Genomic DNA, 18,836 nt, shown 5'->3' with positions numbered 1-18,836 from the left:
TGCAGTCCTGCCTGAAATACTCCTTGATGTACAGGCACACCCTTTGTTGATTTTAGCTCCCTGAAGCCAACCCTGTAAGCCGTGTCGTCAGTCGCCCCTCCCTCCGTCAGAGCAACGGCAGACAATCGTTCCGCGCCTTCTTTCTGTGCGGACGCCATACCAAGGCAAGCATGGAGGCCGCTGAGCTCATTTTGGCAATTAGGAGCACATCAACCACCACACGCATTATCCAGCAGTATATGCAGCACCAGAACATGGCAACGCGATACCGGGCGAGGAGGCGACGTCAGCGCGGTCCCGTGAGTAATCAGGACATGGACACAGATTTCTCTGAAAGCATGGGCCCTGCCAATGCATGCATCATGGTGCTAATGGGGCAGGTTCATGCTGTGGAACACCGATTCTGGGCTCGGGAAACAAGCACAGACTGGTGGGACCGCATAGTGTTGCAGGTCTGGGATGATTCCCAGTGGCTGCGAAACTTTCGCATGCGTAAGGGCACTTTCATGGAACTTTGTGACTTGCTTTCCCCTGCCCTGAAGCGCATGAATACCAGGATGAGAGCAGCCCTCACAGTTGAGAAGCGAGTGGCGATAGCCCTGTGGAAGCTTGAAACGCCAGACAGCTACCGGTCAGTTGGGAATCAATTTGGAGTGGGCAAATCTACAGTGGGGGCTGCTGTGATGCAAGTAGCCCACGCAATCAAAGATCTGCTGATATCAAGGGTAGTGACCCTGGGAAATGTGCAGGTCATAGTGGATGGCTTTGCTGCAATGGGATTCCCTAACTGTGGTGGGGCTATAGACGGAACCCATATCCCTATCTTGGCACCAGAGCACCAAGCCGGCGAGTACATAAACCGTAAGGGGTACTTTTCGATAGTGCTGCAAGCTCTGGTGGATCACAAGGGACGTTTCACCAACATCAACGTGGGATGGCCGGGAAAGGTGCATGACACTCGCATCTTCAGGAACTCTGGTCTGTTTCAAAAGCTGCAGGAAGGGACTTTCTTCCCAGACCAGAAAATAACTGTTGGGGATGTTGAAATGCCTATATGTATCCTTGGGGACCCAGCCTACCCCTTAATGCCATGGCTCATGAAGCCGTACACAGGCAGCCTGGACAGTAGTCAGGAGCTGTTCAACTACAGGCTGAGCAAGTGCAGAATGGTGGTAGAATGTGCATTTGGATGTTTAAAGGCGCGCTGGCACAGTTTACTGACTCGCTTAGACCTCAGCGAAACCAATATTCCCACTGTTATTACTGCTTGCTGTGTGCTCCACAATATCTGTGAGAGTAAGGGGGAGACGTTTATGGCGGGGTGGGAGATTGAGGCAAATCGCCTGGCTGCTGGTTACGCGCAGCCAGACACCAGGGCGGTTAGAAGAGCTCAGGAGGGCGCGGTACGCATCAGAGAAGCTTTGAAAACCAGTTTCATGACTGGCCAGGCTACAGTGTGAAAGTTCTGTTTGTTTCTCCTTGATGAAACCCCCCGCCCCTTGGTTCACTCTACTTCCCTGTAAGCTAACCACTCTCCCCTCCTCCCTTTAATCACCGCTTGCAGAGACAATAAAGTCATTGCTGCTTCACAGTCATGCATTCGTTATTCATTCATCACACAAATAGGGGGATGACTACCAAGGTATCCCAGGAGGGGTGGTGGAGGAGGGAAGGAAAATGCCACACAGCACTTTAAGCACAGCACTTTAAAAGTTTACAACTTTAAAATTTATTGAATGACAGCCTTCTTTTTTTTGGGCAATCCTCTGTTGTGGAGTCGCTGGTTGGCCGGAGGCCCCCCCACCGCGTTCTTGGGCGTCTGGGTGTGGAGGCTATGGAACTTGGGGAGGAGGGCGGTTGGTTACAGAGGGGCAGCAGTGGCAGTCTGTGCTCCAGCTGCCTTTGCTGCAGCTCAACCATACACTGGAGCATTCTGGTTTGGTCCTGCAGCAGCCTCAGCATTGAATCCTGCCTTCTCTCATCACGCTGCCGCCACATTTGAGCTTCAGCCCTGTCTTCTGCCCGCCACTTACTCTCTTCAGCCCTCCACCTCTCCTCCCGGTCATTTTGTGCTTTCCTGCACTCTGACATTATTTGCCTCCACGCATTCGTCTGTGCTCTGTCAGTGTGGGAGGACAGCATTAGCTCGGAGAACATTTCATCTCGAGTGCGTTTTTTTTTCTTTCTAAGCTTCACTAGCCTCTGGGAAGGAGAAGATCCTGTGATCATTGAAACACATCCAGCTGGTGGAGAAAAAAAAAGGGACAGCGGTATTTAAAAAGACAAATTTTATAAAACAGTCGCTACACTCTTTCAGGGTAAACCTTGCTGTTAACATTACATACATAGCACATGTGCTTTCGTTACAAGGTCGCATTTTGCCTCCTCCCACCGCGTGACTACCCCCTCAACCCTCCCCCTCCCCGTGGCTAACAGCGGGGAACATTTCTGTTCAGCCACAGGCAAACAGCACAGCAGGAATGTGTCCCTGAAGAAAAGCACCCTATTTCAACCAGGTGACCATGAATTATATCTCACTCTCCTGAGGATAACACAGAGAGAGAAAGAACAGATTTTGGTTGAATGCCAGCAAACATACACTGCAATGCTTTGTTCTACAGTGATTCCCGAGTATGTGTTACTGGCCTGGAGTGATAAAAGTGTCCTACCATGAAGGACGCAATAAGGCTGCCCTCCCCAGAAACCTTTTGCAAAGGCTTTAGGACTACATCTAGGAGAACCGCAAATGCCAGGGCAAAGTAATCCTTTCACATGCTTGCTTTTAAACCATGTAAAGCATTTTAAAAGGTACACTCACCAGAGGTCCCTTCTCCACCTGCTGGGTCCAGGAGGCAGCCTTGGGTGGGTTCGGGGGGTACTGGCTCCAGGTCTAGGGTGAGAAACAGTTCCTGGCTGTCGGGAAAACCGGTTTCTCCGCTTGCTTGCTGTGAGCTATCTACAACCTCCTCCTCCTCCTCATCTTCTTCGTCCCCAAAACCTGCTTCCGTATTGCCTCCATCTCCATTGAAGGAGTCAAACAACACGGCTGGGGTAGTGGTGGCTGAACCCCCTAAAATGGCATGCAGCTCATCATAGAAGCGGCATGTTTGGGGCTCTGACCCAGAGCGGCTGTTCGCCTCTCTGGTTTTCTGGTAGGCTTGCCTCAGCTCCTTCAGTTTCACGCGGCACTGCTTCGGGTCCCTGTTATGGCCTCTGTCCTTCATGCCCTGGGAGATTTTCACAAAGGTTTTGGCATTTCGAAAACTGGAACGGAGTTCTGATAGCACGGATTCCTCTCCCCAAACAGCGATCAGATCCCGTACGTCCCGTTCGGTCCATGCTGGAGCTCTTTTGCGATTCTGGGACTCCATCATGGTCACCTGTGCTGATGAGCTCTGCATGGTCACCTGCAGCTTGCCACGCTGGCCAAACAGGAAATGAGATTCAAAAGTTCGTGGTTCTTTTCCTGTCTACCTGGCCAGTGCATCTGAGTTGAGAGTGCTGTCCAGAGCGGTCAGAATGGAGCACTCTGGGATAGCTCCCGGAGGCCAATAACATCGAATTGTGTCCACAGTACCCCAAATTCGAGCTGGGAACGTCGATTTAAGCGCTAATCCACTTGTCAGGGGTGGAGTAAGGAAATCGATTTTAAGAGCCCTTTAAGTCGAAATAAAGGGCTTCACTGTGTGGACGGGTGCAGGTTTAAATCGATTTAACGCTGCTAAATTCGACCTAAAGTCCTAGTGTAGACCAGGGCTGAGTCTTTAAGGTGCCATCGGACTCCTTGTTGTTTTTGTGGATACAGACTAACACGGCTACCCTTTGATACTTGTATTTTGGCTGAGACAGATGCTCAGTACCTTTCAGGAAGCTTGCACCTTTATATGGTTCAGGTAGTCAAAAAGTACATGAATCTGTCTTGTACAGCACCACACACATTGTTAATGCTTAAAATATGATAAACAGCTCATCCATAAAATACAACATTTTTAAATGAACTATAGTTTTATTAATAAGATTATTTCTGGTTAACTAAATACTATACTTATCTGTCCATGAAGCCAGTCAGAGTTCAGCTACACTGCTCTGTTATTTCTCCTACAGACTGGGAAGAGCCAGACGGAGAGATTAGGGAGGGGAGGGGAATGGTGAGATGGAGAAAGCGCTTATGTTGTTGTTTATGTTTTTAAATATCTATGTGGCACCCAGATACTCTGGTGATAGGAATTATATAAATAGGTGGGTAAGCAGATACTAGTGCAGTGTACAACTGTCACTCTACTGAGGTAATATTTATCTGACCACATTTGTGTGCATGTTACTCATCTGTAAATATGGGTCATATATCCAGTAATCTGAGTGGATGGCACAGATTTCATTGTGTATAATTATTTAGTAAGTTCCCATTGTTCTACCCATGTACTCACATCTCTGAGTCAGTGTAATGCCAGCACAAGCAAATGGATCATTCAAGAAACCATCTTAATCGTACGATTAAAAACAATAAATATGGGGGGGAACTATTAAGTCATCATGTCTATTCAGCTTAGTCTACCTCTATTTTAAACAGTCCCAAGATAGGGGGTTTCCATCTCCTTGCCTTGGGAGACCCTTCTGTAATCAAATAGATTTTTTTTTGTATGTATGTGAAGTGCTGTCAGTGTAGGAAGTGCCATATCCAAATTCAATATTTTTTCACAATGTAAAGTTTTCTTAACTTCATCGCATTGCTCCTAATTATATCTTTGTTTTACCAGCTTGTATAATTCCTGTCAAATACTTGTATACATTTATCATGTCATCCTTAGTTGTCTTTCAGCAGAGGTGCATTATATATATGTAATCTGACATTTTCTTACAAATCTGTCCTTAATTATGTTTGTTGCTATTGCCTTCATCCCCTCTAATTTGTCTGCAATTTTGTGTTACCCATAACCAGTGCCCTGAAATGAACTATAATATTCCTAGTGTGGCCCTGGCAAGATTATGTCAAGGGCATTTCACTACCATGATACGAGTCCCTGAGTATGCAGCCCAAAGTCATGTCTAATTTTTGTGCTGTATCACATTGCAAATTCATATCTAATTTGTTCTCCTTCATTCCCAGGCTAGCATGGGCAGGGATTGGTCAAGCTGTGGAGATTGACTTCAGGACCTGGGAAGAGGGCACTTTCCCTTGCATTGTTAGGGACCAATTTGTTTGGCCAGGTGAGAAAGGAGGTTGATGAGATCCAAAGGAAGTCATAGCCTTTGGCGGGAAGAATGCTTGTCCAAGCACAAGGTGTGAAGGAAAATTGGAAGTCCCTGGGCTTCCAATTGGGAGTCGCAGTATGCTCTCTCATCCATGCAAAAGAGTGTATGCATCTCTTCTCTTAGCTATATACAGCTATTGAGCCAGCGTCATTCCGGGTTCACAACTCATGTGTCCCATTGAGCATTTATAAGGGTGTCAAAAAAATTCTTCAATCTTTTCCAAACTTTTTATTTTGCATTTATTATAGCAGAAACATGAGCTGCCATTATAGCTAAAGCATCCCCATTTGAATCAGCTGTTTTCAGTCACTGGGTGACTTTCTGAGACTTACAAACTTTAGGCTAAACTTGTCAAGGCCAGCACTACCCAGAGGTAGTTGTTTTTTAAATGATCTAAGTGAAAACAAATAAGTGAAAACACTTCTCTCATTTATTTTATTATAAGAAAATTGGAGTAAAATTAACTTTGCTAATTATAAAAATAATCCTGCACCTTTTCTTTTGTATTATTATCTTGTGTTGAAAATAATTTAGTTGTTACATTATTGTGAAAATGTATCCGCTGTTTTGTTAAATTAGAACTAATTATTTACAGGTTGCCCAGAATATTTTGGAAATGTCTTGCTGTATTAAAGTGTGTTGCTTTATGTCCCCACACTGCACAGGTTCTCTCATTCAGTTCTGAAAAGGGAGATGGTAAATCCTCAAGTATTTTTCCAATGGTATGTGCTATGGCAGCAGTTCTCAAACTTTAGCAACCCAAGGACCCCCATTTTAATTTAAAATTTTTCATGGACCCCCCCCACGCCGGCTTCTAATTTTCCTTGGGGATGCTCAACTCCCCACTCAGCTCCAGGCCTTGCCCCCACTCCACCACTTCCCCCCAAGATCCCACCCCCACCCCACCTCTTCACGTGTCCCTGCTCTACCCCATCCTTCCTCTTCCCCACCTGTTTCCGCCCCCTACCCTGAGCACACCCCATCCCCACTCCTCCCCCTCCCTCCCAGCTCCTCCTGCACGCCACTGAACAGCTGCTCCGCAGCATGCAGGAGGCACTGGGAGGGCGGAGACGGAGTTGCTCAGCAGGGCAATGGCCCTGGACATGACTCGCGGACCCCTGGAGTACCCGTGTGGACCCCTATGGGGTCCACAGACCCCAGTTTGAGAACCACTGTGCTATGGGATTCTTTTTTAAGAAAACATGTGCCTGTCCTCAGAGAATTATATCCTGGAAAAATATGAAAAACCTTATAACGTGCCATATTTGGGGGGTTACATTATTATCTCCTTATTTCAGTTATCTGTTGTTGAATCAAAGGCAGCAATAAAATAATTTGAACTTACCAATTAGTGCAATAGCAACATGTTGCTGTGGTGTGTGGGAGACCTGGGGTTTAGCTTGACCTCAGAACTTCTGCTCTCCGTGCCACTGGAGACCAGTGTGGTGGCCTGTGTTTCTGTGAGAAAGAGCACAAACTGCACCGCTGTTCCCGGGGCCTCTTCCAACTGCTCTTCTTAGAGCTACTACCCAGGTCACCTCCCTTAATTCTGCAGTTTCTGCCTTCCATGCAAAAGGAAAGAGGTGTCTGGGCCAGCTTATAAAGAAAGAAAGAAACAGAAAGGGCTGGAGTTGCCATGCTGAATTAAGAAGTGCACAGTAAACAATCTTTGCCAGTGTGGCTTTATTATAGCATATACTCAAGAAGATTTTATAATCTATTTTCAAAGGTGAAAGAAGATTCCAATATTATATTTACAGGGTGCTCTAATCACTGCTTTAATGTAACAATTAGCCTAATTGTGAACAATTTGATCTGTTTAGCACACAAATTATACTGTCAACCACCAGCTATAATTTTGTAAATTGGTGGAATATTCCTATAAAAATGCACAAAAGATTGTAAATACTGAATAAGTTCATTGTCTTAGCAACCAATTTGGGAGGGGGGAGGCACCTTTCTTTTTTCCTTTTTCTTTTAGAAATACTTTGTGGTTCACCAATGCAGACATTGCGTATTTTTGTATCCCCATGCAGTCACCATGTTAATAGTTGTTTGCTAGTTGTGGTCAGTTGATTTAAAATAGCTGACAAGCTGGTATTATAGGTCCCAATAGATTATTCTCATATCAAATGGTAGTATTGTTGCTTCAGACCAAATCCCCATTCATGACAGAGTTCATTATAGCTCTTTAATTTATGATAACATGTGAAAGGATGAGCCTGAGACGATATAAACGGAGACTCAGTTTCTTAAACTTTCCCAAGCCACACATCATCCAGTTCCTATTTTACGCTAGTTGTTTAACATCTATGTTGTTGCAAAAGGATGCGTTGCTTCAGTAAGATTGCTTTTGTGGATAAATGTAACATTGGAAAAAATAATCCCAACTATACATACAATATGATGGGAGCTAATTTAGCTACAACTAATCAGGAGAAAGATCTTGAAGTCATCGTGGATAGTTCTCTGAAGACATCCACGCAGTGTGCAGTGGCAGTCAAAAAAGCAAACAGGATGTTAGGAATCATTTAAAAAGGGATAGAGAATAAGACGGAGAATATCTTATTGCCTTTATATAAATCCATGGTACACCCACATCTTGAGTACTGCGTACAGATGTGGTCCCCTCATCTCAAAAAAAGATATACTGGCATTAGAAAAGGTTCAGAGAAGGGCAACAAAAATGATTAGGGGTTTGTAACGGGTCTCATATGAGAAGAGATTAAAGAGGCTAGGACTTTTCAGCTTGGAAAAGAGGAGACTAAGGGGGGATATGATAGAGGTCTATAAAATCATGAGTGGTGTGGAGAAAGTGATAAGGAAAAGTTACTTGTTCCCATAATATAAGAACTAGGGGCCACCAAATGAAATTAATGGGCAGCAGGTTTAAAACAAATAAAAGGAAGTTCTTCACACAGCGCACAGTCAATCTGTGGAACTCCTTGCCTGAGGAGGTTGTGAAGGCTAGGACTATAACAGGGTTTAAAAGAGAACTGCATAAATTCATGGAGGTTAAGTCCATTAATGGCTATTAGCCAGGATGGGAAAGGAATGGTGTCCCTAGCCTCTGTTCATCAGAGGGTAGAGATGGATGGCAGGAGAGAGATCACTATTAAATTCACTCCCTCTGGGGCACCTGGCATTGGCCACTTTCAGTAGATAGGATACTGGGCCTTTGGTCTGACCCAGTATGGCCATTCTTATGTTCTTATGTTTATTGTTGTTGTTATTATTTATTATTATTATATATATTTGAGGGAGTTAGTCTAAAATATGTTTTATTCAGTATATTATGATGTCACAAAAGGCCTACCCCATTCATTGACTCACTGGGCCTTGGGAACACTCTGGAAGTAATAATGCTCTCAAACCATACAATAAGAGAGCACCTCATTTACCGTTCAGCAACCCTTCACTCCCAGGTTTTGGCTAATACAACTCTCACCAGATCATGATGTTGTTTTCTGTATCTACCCCTTTCTGGCCAGAATGGAGGGGCACCACACTGGAGGGTCTCTAGAGAACTGAAAAGGGGGAAATGGGGCTGTTAGCCATTAAGCCAGACATCGAGTCAGGATTCTGAGTTTCCCTCCTGGGGTCTGCCCCAGCTCAGAATGTGCTCCCTATGACTCAATTTATCATTTTTAAAATGGTGATATTAGCTTCAGTTGTGAAGATTACGATTTTTAAAGTGTGTGGTGATTCTTTGAAGAAAGAAACAATGGGTGACCAAGACTGCTTCTTCACAGGACCTGAATAACCCTGTTCAGTGTTGGCCCTGAAGTGAAGTGGACTTCACATGCGCACTGCAGATCTTCTGGAACAGTGGCTGCCACTGCTCTGTACCGCTCATGTTCAGGCTTCAGCCATTGGCTCTGTGAAGTCATGTAGCTTGTGAATCCTTCGTAATGCATCTACACATTCATACCATGCTTGTCACCACAGCATCTGAGCCTAAGAAAATTATCTCATGCACCTCTGTCAGGGCTCCAACACCCATGCATCAGCTTCTCCAAAGCCAGCATATATCTCCCCTCTTCAATGCATTGGTTTACAGAGGTGCGGTCCCACCATGGGGCTTAAGTAGAGCCAGAGAAAAGGGGGGAAAGGAACTTGTTACCATCTGTATTCACCATATTTGAATAAATGTAAATTACTGAAAAAGAAAATATAATTTCTGCAGGCCAGTGAGAAAATCTAATCATGTATATTTCTGAAAATACACAAATTGCTTCCATGAAGAATTTAGAATAAAAGATGTGATGAGTTATAAGCAGTCACTAACGTTTGTTGAACATTCTACTTGTTATTAGTGTTTCATGTACTTCTGGTTCAAGCATTTTGTGGGAAAAGAGGGGAATAAATGGGGTAACACTAAACAGATGGTCCTGTATGGGGAATTTCTAAAGCCTTTTGTGTACTATATGTCTATGATAACAAATCACACAGTGTCAGCTTGTGAGAAATGATTATACATTTTGAAGAAGAAAAGCTCTTGCAGTCCTAGTCAGTTGGATGTCAGGGTTTCAAGTTTGAGAATTTCAAGTGGAAAGGAGAATGCTTACAAGTGAGGTGAAAGTAGAAGAAATAATTGTTTAAAGACAGGGTTGTTTTTAAGTTCTCAAAAGATGGTTTATCTTAGTCTTGACCATAAATGTATCTATCTCCACCACATTCTGTGCAATATTGGTGTTATTTTATCTTTGACATCTGTATGAAATATTAAGGAAGGTGAAACTACACTCAAAAAAGGAATTAGTGGGAATAAAGCTGTCTAGTAGCCTGGTGAAAAAACAAGAATCTACATAACTTTTAGTTGTTTCATTGTTCTGTTCTTGAAGTAAAAACATTTTCAGAAAGGAAGGCACAGAACTTGCTGCTTTCTTCCATGTGTAGTTTCTAAAAGAAGCTATCCCTTTGTCTGAAAGCTCTGAAATTCATAAACTCACTGCTAATATCTATCTACAGCTACAGCTAATATATGATGTTTCTAGGACATCCATCAAGGTAGTTTCTAAGGTCCTCAGTATCTTTTGTAACCAGATAGATCAACAAATTGCTAATGGGTTACATAACCTTTCATCTCCAGGTCAATAATTCAGATCAGACTCAGAATGGTCACGGCTTGAAATCATTGCTATCCAAAGGCTGTTTGGCAGGTTGAGTTGGTGGTCTCAGTCTAGTTCTTAGCAGACAGGGTGAGACACTGGTCATGTAGGGCAGTCTAGGTATGGAGACTGAACTACTCTTACTTATAGAGAGGTGTTTCTTGAAAATGGACTGGAGGAATCATCCGTGGGACAGCTTCTGAGCTTGCAGCTCCCACTATAGATGGGTTATGTGCATATTGGAGATACTTTCAGGTCTGCCAGTCAGGAAGCTTTCACCCGCATTGCATTCACTTGTGGAGGTGATGGGGACATAGTCTGAAGTGTATACATAAAGAGCTCTTACTTCACAGAAAATAGTAGAAGTGCATTAGGAGGGTTTTCTCACAAATTTTCATTTGGAGCTAATATTTTTCTTTCATGGTAACTCAGCAGATGCATATTAATATTGACTCAGTGGCTGTAAAGTGGATGTTTCCTTCAAATCTGAAATTCTGTGCTGTGGCAGGCTGCCGGGTGGGGTCCAAACAGATGCACCCAGTCTCAAAACTGAGCCTTAAATGTACACAGCAGAGCTGCTGGGTTTTGGTTGCAGGGTCATGTGAAAGGGAGTTATGTGTTTAAAACCTCAACTGTGAAAATGTGTCTTTGGAAGATGTGTCTTTTTTGTTTTGTTTTGTTCATGTCAATATGAAGAATAAGAATCTTGAGGTAGAAATTTAATTAAAGTCTTATGAGTTATAACATTTTGGACTCTGTTATGTGAAGGGACCTGCTTAGCTGCCTCTTTTTAAGACACAGTTGAGAAGGAGTGCATCCGTTGGAAATCACCTCCTGTTACTTAGTAGCAAAAGAAATTTCACCTTTGACAATTTTACAAATACAAACTGTAGTTTTATTCTGCACAGCATCTTCAATATTAACTGCATCCCATAGCAAAAGACAGCATTAAATACAGTTGGAGATTTTTTGTTTTTAAGCAAAGGAAGAGAGCAATCAAGAGGCATAAGCCAGGGAGGAAAGGTTTTCTGCTGAAATTCACAGCGAGACTGAAAGCTGATGGGCTATGAGAGAGCTGTTCACGTGGCAAAAAGCTGCAGAGAAGGTGCTGTCATTAAAAGCAGTGAAATAATGTACAAGGGAGGAGAAGTTCTTGTAGTAGTTGAGCCTCGAGAAACTTCAGATGATTCAACAGTTTGCCTCTGAAGAGAACATGGTACACCAGGACTCTACATGGCTACACTTCAAGGTCCTGGTTTCGATCTTCGAAGCCCAGATGGTATCAGGGACCGCATTTCTCTGTGTGTGACCCTGAGGAACAGCTGCGGTCAGTCCCCACGGTTGAGGTTCCCAGTGGGTCAAGGACGCAAGGCTCTCTCTATGGCTGACATCTGCCTTTGGAATGCCATTGCACAAGATATTGGACTGACGCTGGACCTTACTCCCTTTACAGAATAACATCAGGCATACCGCTTCAAAACCCTTGTGTTGTCACGTCAGAAGAAAGAACAAGAAAAGAAATCAATGTATGCAGATGAATTTACACACACCCTCTTCTACACCAGCTGTATTTGAGAGAGAGGAGCAGAATATGTTCCTGTGGACCAAGTTTGTGGTTTGCTTTAAATTTTTTGAGCTCCAGTACCAAAGAGGTGCGAAACAGATAGCTGGTTGTAAGAATAGATGCATTGTATGTAACAGTAAACAGTTACACGCTTCCTGTTATCATTTGAGATGACCGCACACAGCCCGTTTGTGTCTTTTCTTTGCTCGTTTATTTCAGAGTGATACAAACATACCTAACTCATGAACATAAGTATTACACCACCTAATGTAAATGCTGTACTTTCAGTATGCAGGCAGAGAGGGGCTACATGATGGCTTGGGACTGATAGGACTTTTTGTCTTGAGCAAATAGACTGAGAAACCTACAAAACAGGACAGCCTCTTGTCCTCCCATATGCTTAAAGAAGGAGCAATACTTAAACATTTTAAAATGCAAAAGGACTCCCTGAAATACTACTTGGAAAAGAAAACCTTTTTTGCTCAGGAGCTTTATAATGTCCTGTTATTTTAGATTGTGCAGATTTTTCCTTTTTGTAATTAAACAGCAATTTTATTCTAGTGGGCAGGGAGCAGATTTAAAAAATTTAAAGGGGCATTTTCTGTTTAATACTGTGCATAATGAACTACATTATATCTTTCATGCACATATACGTGTTTATGTGCACATATGTATGTGTATATCTGTGACTCTGTGTGTGTGTGTATGTGAGATACGCTATTTCCTGCAAATTTTGCTTATGATGGTAGACCCTCAGCGTGTGTTGCTATATCCTTATTGTGATGTTTTCTTGAAATATACATTTAAAAATAGGGCGAGAGAGACCCTGTTTTGATTGTCACATTTACCTTGCAATATATTTAGACTGGAGCTGAGGGAGTCACTAAAACAGGTACCTGAAACCTCCTGAAAGTGATTTAGTATGAGAGTTGACACAAAGCCAGCGGGTCTGTATTATCACTTCCTGTTAACTGACTAATGCATTGAGCTGTTTTGACATGTGACCTGTTGATGTTGGCAGCTCATCTCTTCTCAGTCTATTATAACACCCGCTCTCCTCCCTAATTATCACAGCCTGCACCGTGGTCTTCTTTCCCCCAACCCCCCCTCCACATTCCACTCAGCCTATCCCAGGCTTATTGCCATTATTTGCAGCTGCCTCTAAGTATTTCCTCCTGAGGAGAGATCCCATATGTCTGTGAGAGGTCTAGGTGACCAGGTTCTGAAGCTCACTGCTCCAGCTGGAAAGCCCCTGTGAGATACCTCACCACAGTGCAACAAGACAGTTCAAGGCAAATGACAGTAACTCCGTTGTGCACTCAAAATGTATATAATAACAGATTCACAGTAGAGTTAAAACAAAATAAGGATTTGATTTAGGAAAAAAAAAACACCTGGATAAAATGCAGTTCAGTATTTTTTATAAAAATGTAATAAGCAGTACCTTAGCTGAGGAGCAGGCCGAGAACAGAGTATTAAGTTAATATTTTCCAAACATTTTATGTTTCTGGTAGCAGCCACCAAGTAGTGGGCTCTGTACAAAATCCGAAAAAGGCACAGTCCCTGGCCTGAAGAGATTTCACTCTCAATTTTGCCTCCAAATGGAGAATGCAAGTTGTCTAGATTAAATGCAGTTTAACTATCTGGTGTAGCAATCCAAAGTGAAATCTCGATAGATGTTGATTTAGGCCCTGATCCTACAAACACTTGCACGTGTGCACAACTTTAAGCGTATGACTAGTCCCATAGAATCAACAACTCAAAGTTAAGTGTTTTCAGGAGCAGCGCGTAGTGATCTGGTTTGGCAAATATAAGCATAATGTGTTTAATACATAACCCCGTTACTTTTGTAGATGCTGAACTCCCTCCCCCCGCCCACCACCACATGGCTCAGATAAAATTGTTTAATGTTTATCTCTGTAGATTAAATTTTAAAATTACAGGTTTGTTTATGTATGGTGAGAACTGTTGGTTGGGATATATTGAAGGAAAATTGTTCCCTTCTATTAGCTGGTGATATAGCACTATATTTAGTGTGGTTAAGAAGAAAAAGACATGTAGTCTATAAAGCGGAGTTGTGTGTTACAGTCACTATGCAGGGGCACACACACACACACACAGCTTCCATTCACTGCAGTGGAAGTTTTTCCTGTGTAGTTGGTAGGGTCAGGCCATTAATCAGCTGTAGTATCTCACAAGTGAATGCTGAGAAGCCACCTTCTGTGCTGGAGGTTGAATGTCACACACATTTTGTATAGGGTTGGATCTGTAACTACAGTAGTGCAAACCTCCAACGTAAATGTGCTGCTCCACCGTAATAAGGAGCTTGCACCAATTCATCTGCCAAGGAACAGAGATTGTAGCGAAATGCTAGACACACCGAAATTTGCTGTAAGCTGTGTTTTTCCTGCTGAATCTATTAAAACTAAAGACTTAATCATTTTATTTTACTTGTTATAGCCTGTGTAACTGCAAACTCCAATCAATTACATATAGATAGTTAAATATACAATTTGTTTTGAATGTGTACATTAAAGAACTCCAGGTTTTTCCTGGTAAATAATGTTACAGTTAGTTCCATGCTGGGTATATAATGACTATGTATGTGTCAGATCTAGGATTTATTTCCAAACTGGAAAAGTAAATCCAACCCAAAATAAGCATGTCCTTTGAAATCTAGACACTTTATGCCTTCCATCACATCAGGTGACAATGTGAGACATCAAATAAGACGATGGCACATAAGGTGACAGTAAATGAAAGATAAATTAAAGCAATACATTTTTGGATAGACTTCCCTATTAATTTTGGTAGATAAGAATTTACTTTTAATTGCTGGCACATTCATTTTATCAGCTACATTTCCTAATTCGTATTATTACAGATAATTACCAACATATATTTATTCTTAAAACTTTATTTGTTCATTTAGAAGCTAGATTTCAGCCTTTATCTTTGTAGGTAGATGATCCAAGACAGTATTATGTAAATGGCTTAATTAATTGGTACCCTTCAGTTGAAACAGCAATTTACAAAGGGAGTAATCCTTTTCGAGTGGCATAAGCTGTTTAAAAATGGCAAAAAAACAATGCCTTGCTCAGGCACCTTGTCACACAATTAAAAGTTATTTGACAGAAGTAACTATAATAAAGCACAGGGCCCCTTCCCAAATATATTTTTCAATGTAATTAAAATAGCATCAACTTGAAGACTATGCAGTAACTGTGCTTAAAATTTACATTATTTTGAGACTTAATTATGTAAAATTACAAAACTTTCTGATAAATGATGCAACATGTTGATGGCAAAAATATGATCCCGGTGGCCTACTTATTAAGTTTGCAATATTTCTAGAACAATTAGCTTTCTATGTTCCATGCTCTGCTTGAGGCTACCTTTGGAAACTTCTACTGTAGTAAAGCTATTGTAGATTGTGTCAGCAAAACACCTCACAAAGATCATTCTACACAAGGGGTGATGGTGTCAGTAATGGGCACTCTCCTCCTTTTCAGCAAGAACGCTTTAGTATTTTACTTTATAGCCTTCTAATAGAGGAATTGTATTCATTTATTTTTTCTGATATTTACACAGCAAGGATTTTTAAGCTTGTTAATAAAACGTCCTAAATAAACAGAGAGAGAGAGAGTGTTTTTGTGTGTAAAAAACAGAGGCAATATTTCCCTGAGGTGACTGCCTGGTATCTGAATGCCTTACAAGTTTTAAAGTTAAAATAAGAATGTTTCTCTCCTTTCCTCAACCCTTAGCAATTGGAGAGCATTATATTAATTATTACTAATTATTATTTTTCTCTTTGTTCTAAAGGTGGCAAGGTTTTGTCATCATTCTAAAATCAGAATTGAATTCCATTCTTGGCCCAGCTGGTGAGCTAGCTCTGTCTCCTGAGCTGACAAACCTCACCCTTGTGGCTGATTGATCCAGTGGAATGTAGCTCCTCTGGGAGATTGCGGTGACATGAGAGAAGGTCCATCGAGTAGCGTGGGTCAATCCCTTAGAGAGTTTTGAACGTCAGGACAGAGAACTTGACTCGGACTCTTCAAACGGCAGCTAGCACTGGTACAGTTATTAGCAATAGAAATTGCTGTGAGCACATCACCATGTGCTAAGAACTGTAGCAACTAAAGCTTTTCTAGTTTTTGGCAGCCTCTTTCCTAGATATGAGTTGCAATAATCAAGCTTTGAGGTCACAAATGTGTGGACCATCGTGGTCAGTAGCTGAGATACTAACAAATGTCTCTATTTTTTAATTACTATTTTAAAAAAAAAACATTTTGTACTGGAGGATGGTCAACACTGTTCCCATCTTTTTTAAAAGGTAATAGGATGACCCCTGGAATTATGGACGGGGAGGCACCCTCAGTATAAAGAAAAATAGCTGAGAGGATGATTAAAGATCGCGTTACAAATCACCTATATGTGGATAATAAGATGGGGACAAACCAGTGCGGGTTTCTGTAACCTGTCAGAATTCTTTGAAATAGTTAACAAATAATGGATAAAGGAGAGCCAGTGGGTGTAATTTATTTAAACTTTCAAAAGGTTTTGGATAAAGTCCTTTAAAGGAGGCAATTAAGAAATCTTGCTAACAATGGGGATGTTAAGGCTTGTCACGATTTTAAAACTGATTTAAAGTCAAAGTTTAAAGTAGGATTACATGGACAGTTCTTACTCCAGGAAGGGGGCAATAATGGGGTTTTTGGAGTAAGTTGTAGGACTAGTAGCTAGACTTCATTTATTTTTATCTTGTGACAGGGTTGGGCCAGATGGCTACAGGAGAGTGATAGAAGGCAGATATATTGGCTCCAGGTTAAGTAGGTCCCTTTTCCCTGGGTAAGATAACAGGGAAGGTTCCAGAACAATCAGGAACTTTCTGGAAACAATTAAGGCAGACAGGCTGATTAGAACACCTGCAGCCATCAAGAAGCTGCTAGAATCAATTAAGGCAGGCTAATCAGGGCACCTGGGTTTAAAAAGGAGCTCACTTCAGTTTGTGGTGTGCATGTGAGGAGCTGGGAGCAAGAGGCACTAGGAGCTGAGAGTAAGAAGGTGTACTGCTGGAAACTGAGGAGTACAAGCATTATCAGACACCAGGAGGAAGGTCCTATGGTGAGGATAAAGAAGGTGTTGGGAGGAGGCCATGCGGAAGTAGCCCAGGGAGTTGTAGCTGTCACACAGCTGTTCCAGGAGGCACTCTAGACAGCTGCAATCCACAGGGCCCTGGGCTGGAACCCGGAGTAGACGGCGGGCCCAGGTTCCTCCCAAACCTCCCAACTCCTGATCAGACACAGGGGGAGTTGACCTGGACTGTGGGTTCACGAAAACGGCCAAACTTAGGGCTGCCGTGAGTCTCTGAGGTGAGCAAATCCGCCAATAAGTGCAAGACCCACCAGAGGAGGAACTTTGTCACAATATATAAAGATAAACTATATAAAAATAATTAAATTGCTATTGTGCATAGAATATCATTAGATAATATTCCCTACAGAATATATATATTCCCTAAGTTTGGCCCTTAGCAGGGCCAAATATATATATTCCCTAAGCAGCCCTAAGTTTGGCCGTTTTCGTGAACCCACAGTCCAGGTCAACTCCCCCTGTGTCTGATCAGGAGTTGGGAGGTTTGGGAGGAACCCGGGCCCGCCGTCTACTCCGGGTTCCAGCCCAGGGCCCTGTGGATTGCAGCTGTCTAGAGTGCCTCCTGGAACAGCTGTGTGACAGCTACAACTCCCTGGGCTACTTCCCCCTGGCCTCCTCCCAACACCTTCTTTATCCTCACCATAGGACCTTCCTCCTGGTGTCTGATAATGCTTGTACTTGTATATATATACTGCAGTTCAGCATTATGATCCTATGCCATCTAGACCTTTCCACTGCTGTCATGCCACATGGTTAAACAAAGACTAAAAGAAAGAGTAAAACCTCCCCCAAAAGTATGTTCATCCATTGAGAAGTATCAACCATGTATTCATGTCAGGCAAATTCAAAGTTAACTAAGGTCTGCCTGGTACTTGATAACTCCAAATCACATTTATCATGTTAGTCAGACTACCCCCTAAATTTTTGCACCTTGAATTGAGTAATTTCCTCAAACAGGACAAAGCGATAAGGAATTAAACTAAATGCAATGGACATATATAAGTACAGCAGCAGTGACTGATATTTGGGTTGTTAATTTCTTTGATCTTCTGTTGAATTTAAACTTGCCTACAGTGGTTTACCAGTTTCAATTAGTATACAAAACAAACTTTGCTTATTTTCTGAGATTATGTTCTTCATTATACATCACTGGAGTTTTATATGTGGTTGCCAAAAAATCTTCTTTTGACAAATTCCACAGGAGGCATTTTGAGATTATATGATTGAGTTGATTGAGTTTTGGCCAAATCCTGTACACTTTTATCACTGAAGACTAAAATACAGATGCTGTGCTACACCAAAATATATGGAATTTGCTTTGGCCCTGAAAATTCATGTCACATTTTAAAACAACCAATTTGGGTACAATTTGAGTTAAGTGGCAAGTAAACAATGCAAATGAAACTGTTTTGTTAGCTAGAAAGTAATTGAAAATCTGCAACTAATTATACATTGGCAAAACGTTAGTCTCCAAGAAGCTGAAAGGAATGTTTTGCTGATATACTTTTTAGTTGTATTCAAAATTAGCTTGTTGTACACAGTCCATACAAAAGTTAGACTTTACAAAATATTGTAACTTACCTCATAAAAAATGTAACAAGCATTAATTCACAGTTTGGGTTTCATAAGAAAAACTCTATCTTAAGTCATGTGATCTTTTCATTTCACGTATTAATAATTACGGCCCGGAGTGTCAACATTTGTTTCCAGATTTCCCCAGAATTTGACTTCCATTGTTTTGTTTTGTTTTCAAA

General features: G+C 42.0%; 1 protein-coding gene across 7 annotated transcripts in view; it reads left to right on the top strand.

Annotated features, from left to right (window-relative positions):
* The window catches only part of VTI1A (vesicle transport through interaction with t-SNAREs 1A), a 352,051-nt gene that overhangs the window by 264,840 nt on the left and 68,375 nt on the right, over positions 1-18,836 (top strand). The window contains exon 9 of one of the 7 annotated variants that reach the window (XM_073354363.1): positions 9,006-9,027. The exons of the other annotated variants lie outside the window; for them this stretch is intronic. Coding sequence (XP_073210464.1) covers positions 9,006-9,012 — 7 coding nt within the window. The 3' untranslated portion in view covers positions 9,013-9,027. Of the gene's footprint in view, positions 1-9,005; positions 9,028-18,836 lie in introns of those variants that run through there. 7 annotated transcript variants of the gene reach the window in all.

Source organism: Lepidochelys kempii, chromosome 7 (assembly GCF_965140265.1).
Source record: "Lepidochelys kempii isolate rLepKem1 chromosome 7, rLepKem1.hap2, whole genome shotgun sequence".
Classification (NCBI taxonomy): Eukaryota; Metazoa; Chordata; order Testudines; family Cheloniidae; genus Lepidochelys; species Lepidochelys kempii.
This window is presented reverse-complemented; position numbering and strand designations above follow the sequence as displayed.